This window comes from Papilio polytes, unplaced genomic scaffold (genome assembly GCF_000836215.1).
Source record: "Papilio polytes unplaced genomic scaffold, Ppol_1.0 DF822733.1, whole genome shotgun sequence".
Taxonomy (NCBI): Eukaryota; Metazoa; Arthropoda; class Insecta; order Lepidoptera; family Papilionidae; genus Papilio; species Papilio polytes.
Window position 1 is genome coordinate 329,967 of NW_013526471.1, and position 8,338 is coordinate 338,304.

Here is an 8,338-nt window from a genome sequence, read left to right on the forward strand (position 1 = left end):
GTCTGCGCACCTCGTGAGCTAGCATCGTCGTCGTCGTCATCGTCATCGTTTGTGTTTACATTATGCTGACATTTTGTTGCAAACATACAATAAAAAACAGTAATGATTATGAATTGCATTTTAATAGATTCTGTAATTTGATAGACGCTAACTTCACTTTAGTTGAAAATTGGCAAATTATAGCAACTTTTAAAATATAACATTTAGAGCCTGTCCACCCCTGGCTGATAGAGGTTCAGATAGCTTAAAAAAGACGTCACTGTTATATAAGGGAACAAAATCCGATATTACCATCACATATTTTACATGTTTGATTGTTATCAGACAATTTACAATTCGGTGGGACAGGCCCTTAGAAATACCGATTAATTTACATCTCAGAATCATTTTATTCATTGAAATTTATTAAATATATTTAGTATAGGATTATACTCATAATATAATAGTAGCATGACAATGTTAGTGTTTGATGTATTTTCTTTGCTTCAAAAACATCAAATACATGAGCAAATTTGCCAGTAGCTGTCCTTATCAGACATTGTAATGTTAGTGTTTTACTATATTTTTCAATTAATAACATTTATTGCCCAGTTTAATATTTGACAAAACAATTAAAATATGTAGCATATATCCCTTTATTTCTTTTTAATACAGTAATACCCCACTTAGCGCGACCTGTTACGCGCGGTTTCACTTTAACGCGAATTTCAACTCGCTCAAATGCCGCACATTATACGAAAGAGTGCGTATAAACATGATGTAGTCGTTAACTTCTCTATGGTCACGGGATCGTGTCTTCACCGTGTGTCAAACAATTAAAAACAGTTTTATTATGAACATATTTCAAAGAATGATAACAAAACGCTACCCAAACGACTGTAGATGTATTTTTCCATAACAAAAATTAGAGTATGTATTGCATAAAGTGTACTTTTAAAATGATTGATTAAAATTATTTGTATTAAATTTTGACTATGTTTAAATATAAACCTCGATTTACGCGAATTTCAGTTACGCGATTTTTTTCGTATCGTATCCCTCGCGTAAAGCGGGGTATTACTGTATTACCTTTGTTTAAGATTCTTATTTAATAAATGTAAATACTTGTATTGAATATCTCTCAATTCCTTATTAATGTTAGAAATTTCTTTGCACAATAATTAAACTTAATAATTAGGATTGTAAACTGTTTTTATATTAGTACTTTTCTTACCGAAAATCTACTCTTATTATGAGAGTAAGGTTTTCGCCACAAATTTTACCCGCCTTCGCAATATACATGGATCTTCGGTTACCTTCGAGACTGCACATTCTACGGGAAATCTGTCTACGGTTTGCGTAGTATAATTAGTACATTAAAAAGTCAGAGCAATGTTGCTATAATTCTATGGCTTAGTTGTTAAGGGATAGTAATCTCTAATGCATTTATCGTCGGTTATTTTGCAATTTATTTCTGACTAGAGATTTAATTGTCCCTGTCTATCACCTTAGGATAGAATGTCGTAAGTGTATGTCATGTAGAATTCGATAATAATGGCTGTGTATTCGCTTTGTATAGATTCTCAAAAAAAAAAAAATTTGTTGTTTAATTATGGCAAATATTAAACTTACTAGTTACAACTATTTTATAATGTTACTTTCAGATAATAAATGTAAACCTTTTCTATGATAAAATTGTAATATTCTATTTAGATACGAGGATCTTCTACTCGAAAAATGGGAATATTGTGATGGACTTCTAAATTTATTACTATGAATTATCGATGTTTTAGTGAAGTATAAATAAAAATTAGAAATATATGTGTTAGCTATAATCTATAAGTTTATACATATGTAATACCTGAAACGTTAAATAACATAAAAAAAACAATAAGACTCCATTTTTTTTTCTAAATGGCAACAATTTACATATCAATGCCTGACAAATATTATACTTTTGTACGGGCAAATAAAAAAACGCGAAATTACAAATAATTAAAATGTAAGCTTGAACAACATTTTTAATCTTTGGTTTTTTATAGATAACATTCGAACATTCCTGCCAGTATGAAAAAAGACATTGTTTACAAAGAACGGAACATTGAATTCTAAAAAGTACTTCTTGGTGTTTAAATGAATTTTGATGTTGCATTTCAAACATTTTTCATAAAAAATATGACTAAACTTAGTTTTAATATTAAATGTTTTCTAAATCTATATAACAATGTTACATATTTGTTAATGTATCGATTGGTGTCGTAATAAAATAATGTTAAAAATCTAAAAGCGTTTCATTAAAATTACCTAACAATACACAGAAAGTATTAACTTATAAAGTTAAAATTTAATTTTGAGCTGGTAACTTGGGTTTCTTCAAAGCTATCGGCAACTTGACGAAGATCAGGAATATCAGCTCGAGCGCGCTGAACAGCCCCACGCCCAGGAACATGTTGAACACGCCGCCGAGCGACGCTGAGTACAACATACAAACTTAAGTAAACATGACTGACAAATTATAACACGGCTAAACTCACCTGATAACATTCGGTGTAGGCACCGACAGTTAATTAGTAGTAAGTTATAATTTACATAGTATAATGTCTCACAAAAGTTTTAATAACTTAATGATGACAAACTTATATTATTGGACTATTGTATATCACAGATAATACAATATCTACATACTTTTTTTAACATAAATAAACCAGCGCTTGACCACGACTCACAACTAACTTAAGTGAAGACACGGCCAAAGGATAGAGCGTGCTAGCTCAATAAGTGCCGTTTCACCCTGCTCTTGAAGGCACCCAAGCTATTACCACCCATACTATTTTTCGCCTGTGAAACCGTCCGATTAAAAAAAAAAACAAAAGTGAGTAGTCTATGTCTTCTTCCTGACTATCCTTCACGTTTATGCCTTTCATCGAGATCTGTTCAGCCGTACAGGCTACAAACTCTAACAAACATCCATCCATCCAATTAAACTTTCGCATTTATAATAGTAAAATTATAGATATGAATGTATACATAATAAGGTGATCCAAGTCTCTGTGGGGTTGACGATGAACTTCTTGGAGTCTCTGATCTTGACGTGTAGAGTCAGGACCACAGCCAGGCTGGCGTTTAATCCTGCACTATAAGACAAAGCTTCGAATAAGATATTTTACAGGGTAACCAGCTTGCATCTTATATTGACTATTTTATAGTTACTAGCTAAAGATTTAAAGTCATGGAATACATAGTCTGAAGAATGGATTTAGACATTACTAGCTTTCGCCCGCAACTCCGTCCGCGTGTTACTAAAAAAAGTGAGTACCCTATGTGTTCTTTCAAACTATCTCCTACGTATATACCAAATTTTATCGAAATCCGTTAAGCCGTTTAGGCTCTAACATTCATCCATCCATCTAACCTTTCGCATTTATAATGTTAGTATGATTTTAATTAAAAAAAAACTAACTAGACGGTGTCGAAAGCGTGTTCAAAGGCATTCATAGGACTGAATTCTAAGGACAAGTCCGTGGAAACTTTTCTACAGGACGGCAGGCAGTTACACGTTAGATTATCTGAAAAATAAATTCAATGTTTACAAGGTTCTAGTTTATTTTTACTGACGAGGTTTTGTTTTTGGTATAACGCCCCCTAAAATAAAAATCCATGTTAAGAGTCCATTTCTTGATCATAATTGTCACAAATAGTTTTGGAGGAAAAATGCTAGATCGGCTCATGAAATCTACCATTCTTGTAAGTCCGCAAGCAGTTGAGGTTCGTGATGGAGCATGTGGGCAAGTCGGTCGGTTCGTTGTCTTCGTTGCTTTGCAGCGGGTCGGCGCACCCGCACACCTTCTCGATACATTTTATCTGAGACAACAGAAGCAAAGTGGAAATACCTTCGAAACACAGACGGCATTACATGTGCAGTAAGTTCAGTTAGCGTGTTGTGCACTAACCATGCAGTTACTCCTGGTGTAGCGCTCCCTGTAGACGCAGCGGTTGTTGACGAGCTTGTCGGCGTCGCTGTCCACTATGGATGTGGATGTCAGCGAGCCCATGTAGTTGTAGCCCGGAGTCAAAGGCACTGGCTGCACCCACTCCTCGCCGGGGTATTTTGTGAAAAACTGACAAAAAAAAGTATTTTTAACACAAATATGACGAATGCAGTTACAAAACGATAGGTCATCAAACCTCGCAACCGTAGACTTGACTGTGGTCAGAGAATTGCATTCCGGCGTGTAGCCGCCGCGACGTCGTGTAGCGCGTCATCATAATCGAAGATAGTTGGATTCTGTGGAAAATAAGTAATTGAATGTGAAATACAGTTTTCTTTACGCATTCAAATTATGTTGTATTACGAACTCGTTGGGGCGCATGACACAGCAGAAACCCCACTGCGTCAATTCCTGCTGAAAGATATCGCCGCAGGGCAGCGTCATGGTCAGCCAGCGGCAATTCCGAATGACGTGAGCGCAGGGCGGCATCAGACGCGATAGTGCCGCCATCAGCGTCAGGTTGTTGATGCTCAACGCGCGCTCTAGTAGCTCCGTCTGGCTGTCGGCGAGGGGCTTCCTGCGCAGCACGAGTGACAAGATCGCTGGTAGACGCACTCGAGTCTCGTTGTCAGTAACTCTGATGTAATAAAATAGGCTTATATATCTTTTCATATTGCCTCCAGTCCATAATCATTCCGATACGTACAAATTCTGTTGGAACAAGTGGGCAATGTTGCCCGCGGCAGGGCAGAAGGCTATGTTGGACAGACGCAGCACCTGAGGCTCGGCGAGCAGGTCGCGCAACGTGATTAGCGCGGGCACCTGCGTAAAGCGGGCCCACAGCACGGCGCACAGCACGCCCGCGCAGCTTGCGCTCGCGCAGCAACATAACAGCCATCCGAGTCTGCGGGATATTAAAAAAAGAAACTGACAAAAAAAACACTCGAGTAAAGGGCATTTCTCGGGGAAAGAGAAAGGACCTTTATTTGCTGTCACTATTTAGCCTAATACACATTGCAACTGTTAGTTTTAAATCTAAGAAATAAAAACTATACAAACCGATCTGAAAAGAATTCAGAAGTTAAATATTTAAAGCCGTGTAGGGTCGTCGTTCTGTAGAATTGGCGTACCGTCGCCACCCAAGGCTTTGAAGGCTTTGTCATGACCGGGACTGCACAAGCGACTTGCTTCGTCTGTAGTGTGTGTGAAACTCAAAAATGGTGTAAAGTTTGGCAATGTTCTATGATCTAGATAGTGAGAGCTATTAACATCAGCCGCAACATGTGCTTGCCATCGGGTCACCTGTAATTAGCGCGCTGTCAACTCTTAATGACCGCTGACCTTTGGTACTAACCGCCGACAAAGGTGTAATTAAGTATAACTGCTACAAAAAAGCTACAATTTCAGGTAATATTAGTTCTCAAATGTGAAGCTTTAACAACTTCTGAATCTGAAATTCAGAACTTTAAGATATAACATTTGGATAATTTATTGTTTATATAATGTGGCTTTATTATCACGTCGTGCACACTGAAACATGAACAATTTTGAACAACATATGCTAGGTAAAGTAATAAAGCCAAGGTGATATCGACAGGTTGTTCAAAAGAGACATTTCAATGCTATAGCTGGTGAAATGTCCATCGATGAGTATCTGCTAATGATGACATTGTGTTAGCAATTTGAAATCGCTATCAGATCTATTGTCAACACGAGGAGGGTTGGCGAGTTGACCTATACCTGCTGACAATTAGTGTTCTATTAAAGTATAATTGTATATCATTTAACCTTTTGATGCCTTGATTAAATGTTCAAGATGGTGATAAATAAGTGATAAAGTCGAAGTAGAAGTATAAAGATCTTTGTTAAGTTTTTTGTGGCCATCGAGAAGATTTTTCAAAATGCATATATACTTGACTTTAAACCAAATCTTACCGACATCTGCGTTAATAGAACATTTAAATTCTGTGGACAGCAACAGCAGCGGTGATAGGTTGATCTTCTGAACTTCTGTCAACGTCAGTCGGTGGCAAGTGGCAAGTGTCAAACAATCTGCTGTCATTTTAAAATCAAAACGTGCAAAGTTATTTATTGTTATTGTAATATATCTTTCATTATCATATTTAATAAAACTAGTTAGCTTATTACTAAGTCAGGGTTTCATAGTTTTCGATATTTATAAGATTTAACGTATTAAAATAATGTCTTCCTGGAAAAAAGCCGCGAAGGCTAACCAAAAAACCCATAAGGAACGACATCAACCTGAATCAAGAAAACATTTAGGTTTGTTGGAAAAGAAGAAAGATTACAAAAAGCGAGCTGAAGATTACCATGAGAAGGGCGAAACTCTTAAACTATTACGCAAGCGTACATTGGACAAAAATCCCGATGAATTTTACTTTCATATGGTTAACTCTAGAGTTAAGGATGGGGTGAGTTGTAGCATAGGAAAATACTTCACTCACGACGACTTAGTAATCAATTTAAATATTCTATTAAATTTAAAATCTTTGCTATAATTTAAAAGTTTCTTATCATGTTTACATTGTTGATATCCAGGAGCATCATGAGCTGGAGAAAGAGGAAGAGCACAGCGTGGAGCAGATCAAACTCATGCAGACGCAGGACATCAAGTACATCAACATGAAGCGCACCATGGAGAGCCGACAGATTGAGAAGCTGCAGGTGGATAGTATATTTTAACTAGTGTTCATCCATTGGTTTAATTTGACCATAACTTTTGCAATTAAAGGATTTTATGGTCTTTTCATTTCATTATAAATAGCTTTAGGTTTTTTTGTACTCTTTAATTTTTATCTGTAAAATTTCCAGTCTCACTTGCACATGACAGATGTAGTGGATGCAACACCCAACACTCATATATTCTTTGTGGATGAAGGGGAAGAAAAGAACTTTGATTTAGCAAAGAGGCTGGACACACATCCCTCTCTGATAAACAGAAAGTCCAACCGGCCCAGATTGTCGGATTTGAACAAGATAAAATTACCCACAGTTGATGAACAGGTGAGATGGAATTTGTATGTCTATATCTACGTAGAGTTTAAAACTTAGTAAGTAGCCTATGTGTTCTTCCAGACTATATTGTAAATTTGAGAAAAATTAATTAGAGCCTATTAAGCCGTTTTTGAGATATGTTGTATATCTGTACATCCAAACTTTTTTTGTTAGAAAGGAATAAGGTAAAAGCATGAGCCTCTACGCAATGTTGCATAATAGTGGGTTTTTTATAGGGATTTAGATTGTTTTGATTATTCTATGTATATTCATTTACAAGGCACTAAATTTGACTTTAACATGTGTGTTCTAAGGAAAGTAGTAAAAGAACTTTCTATATATAGGTTGTAAGAGAAGCTACAAAAACGAAACTAAAGACATACAAAGAGCTGTCAAAGAGAATAGAGCGGGAAAAGCAGCTAACAGTTGTACAACAGAAGATGGAACTCAAGAGGCACCTCCATGATGCTAAGATCATGAAGCCCAAAAGAATACGACAGGGGACCAAAGTCTCCGCACCCGTTTACAAGTTTCAATATATGAGGAAAAAATAAAATATTCAATATTGTTTGTATGTTTTATTTCGTAATAAATAATACCGTTTTTTTTGTTAGTCATCAGCTTAAAATAGAATTTGTTCAATTATTCTTATTAATGTAATATATAAATCTTTAATATCCAGAGTGAAATTTATTATATTTAATTTATGGTTTTGAAAATAAACTATTTTATTACAAGTAAGATATGAAAGTTGAGTTAATCAGAAACAAAGTCATATTATTTGTAAAACTTTCTTAAAATTAAATCAAATTTCACCCCGGACAAGATTTTGGGAACTACAATGATCACAATTGCTTTATAAAAGTATAAAATTATTATGAATCTTAAAATTTATTGCATAATATTAGTGTCATTAACATAACTTCGATAAAATATTCGGTAACTTTAGAAATCTCACTCACTCATATTTTACATAAATGCATCCATCTCTTTCGTTCAAATTTTAATTCTATAATCTCAAATGTGGTCAGCGATTTACCAATTTCGTTCGTTATAAAAAATTAACACAACAAACTTATTTGTATAAAAATTTGTAATTTCAGTCATTTCACCAATAATAAGTCTCAATTTCTATATCTTAGTCTAATAATAAAATCACCAATAAAATTAAGTACAATATAATAAAAACTAGGACGGTAACTTAAAAAATAACTTAAAGTATGTTGATTGTCTTTGGTTTGAGTGGTTTGTCCGGCGTGTGTTACCAGAGCACGCACTTGTGGGGAGGGTTCATGGGGGAGCCGCGCGGGCAGCGCCACGCCTCCGCGAACTCTTCCGAGTTGCTGAGGGTGCCG

General features: G+C 35.6%; 3 protein-coding genes across 3 annotated transcripts in view; 1 reads left to right on the plus strand and 2 right to left on the minus strand.

The window, feature by feature from the left end:
* Positions 1-2,323: 2,323 nt before the first annotated feature.
* Positions 2,324-6,030, minus strand: LOC106105644. The gene is made up of 10 exons (XM_013286068.1): positions 5,904-6,030; positions 5,028-5,031; positions 4,675-4,872; positions 4,336-4,605; positions 4,165-4,264; positions 3,930-4,097; positions 3,717-3,840; positions 3,440-3,545; positions 3,007-3,113; positions 2,324-2,451 (listed from the first exon to the last, which is right to left on the minus strand). The coding sequence occupies exons 1-10, from the start codon at positions 6,028-6,030 to the stop codon at positions 2,324-2,326; spliced, it is 1,332 nt and encodes a 443-aa protein (XP_013141522.1).
* Positions 6,006-7,551, plus strand: LOC106105695 (probable U3 small nucleolar RNA-associated protein 11). Its single transcript, XM_013286121.1, has 4 exons — positions 6,006-6,400; positions 6,528-6,653; positions 6,801-6,992; positions 7,328-7,551. The coding sequence occupies exons 1-4, from the start codon at positions 6,170-6,172 to the stop codon at positions 7,535-7,537; spliced, it is 759 nt and encodes a 252-aa protein (XP_013141575.1). The 5' UTR covers positions 6,006-6,169; the 3' UTR covers positions 7,538-7,551.
* Positions 7,552-8,244: 693 nt separating this feature from the next.
* The window catches only part of LOC106105645, a 30,203-nt gene continuing 30,109 nt past the window's right edge, over positions 8,245-8,338 (minus strand). Inside the window, exon 10 of the mRNA XM_013286069.1 lies at positions 8,245-8,326. Within this exon, the coding sequence (XP_013141523.1) occupies positions 8,245-8,326 (82 nt within the window). The remainder of the gene's footprint in view (positions 8,327-8,338) is intronic.

Coding starts and splice junctions, on each gene's coding strand:
- LOC106105644 (XM_013286068.1), bottom strand. CDS start 6,030: ATGACAGCAGATTGTTTGACACTTGCCACTTGCCACCGACTGACGTTG. Junction 4,265..4,335: donor TGTGTCATGCGCCCCAACGA/GTTCGTAATACA, acceptor TATTTTCCACAG/AATCCAACTATCTTCGATTA. Junction 3,114..3,439: donor CACGCTTTCGACACCGTCTA/GTTAGTTTTTTT, acceptor TTTGTCTTATAG/TGCAGGATTAAACGCCAGCC.
- LOC106105695 (XM_013286121.1), top strand. CDS start 6,170: ATGTCTTCCTGGAAAAAAGCCGCGAAGGCTAACCAAAAAACCCATAAG. Junction 6,401..6,527: donor ACTCTAGAGTTAAGGATGGG/GTGAGTTGTAGC, acceptor GTTGATATCCAG/GAGCATCATGAGCTGGAGAA. Junction 6,654..6,800: donor GACAGATTGAGAAGCTGCAG/GTGGATAGTATA, acceptor TAAAATTTCCAG/TCTCACTTGCACATGACAGA.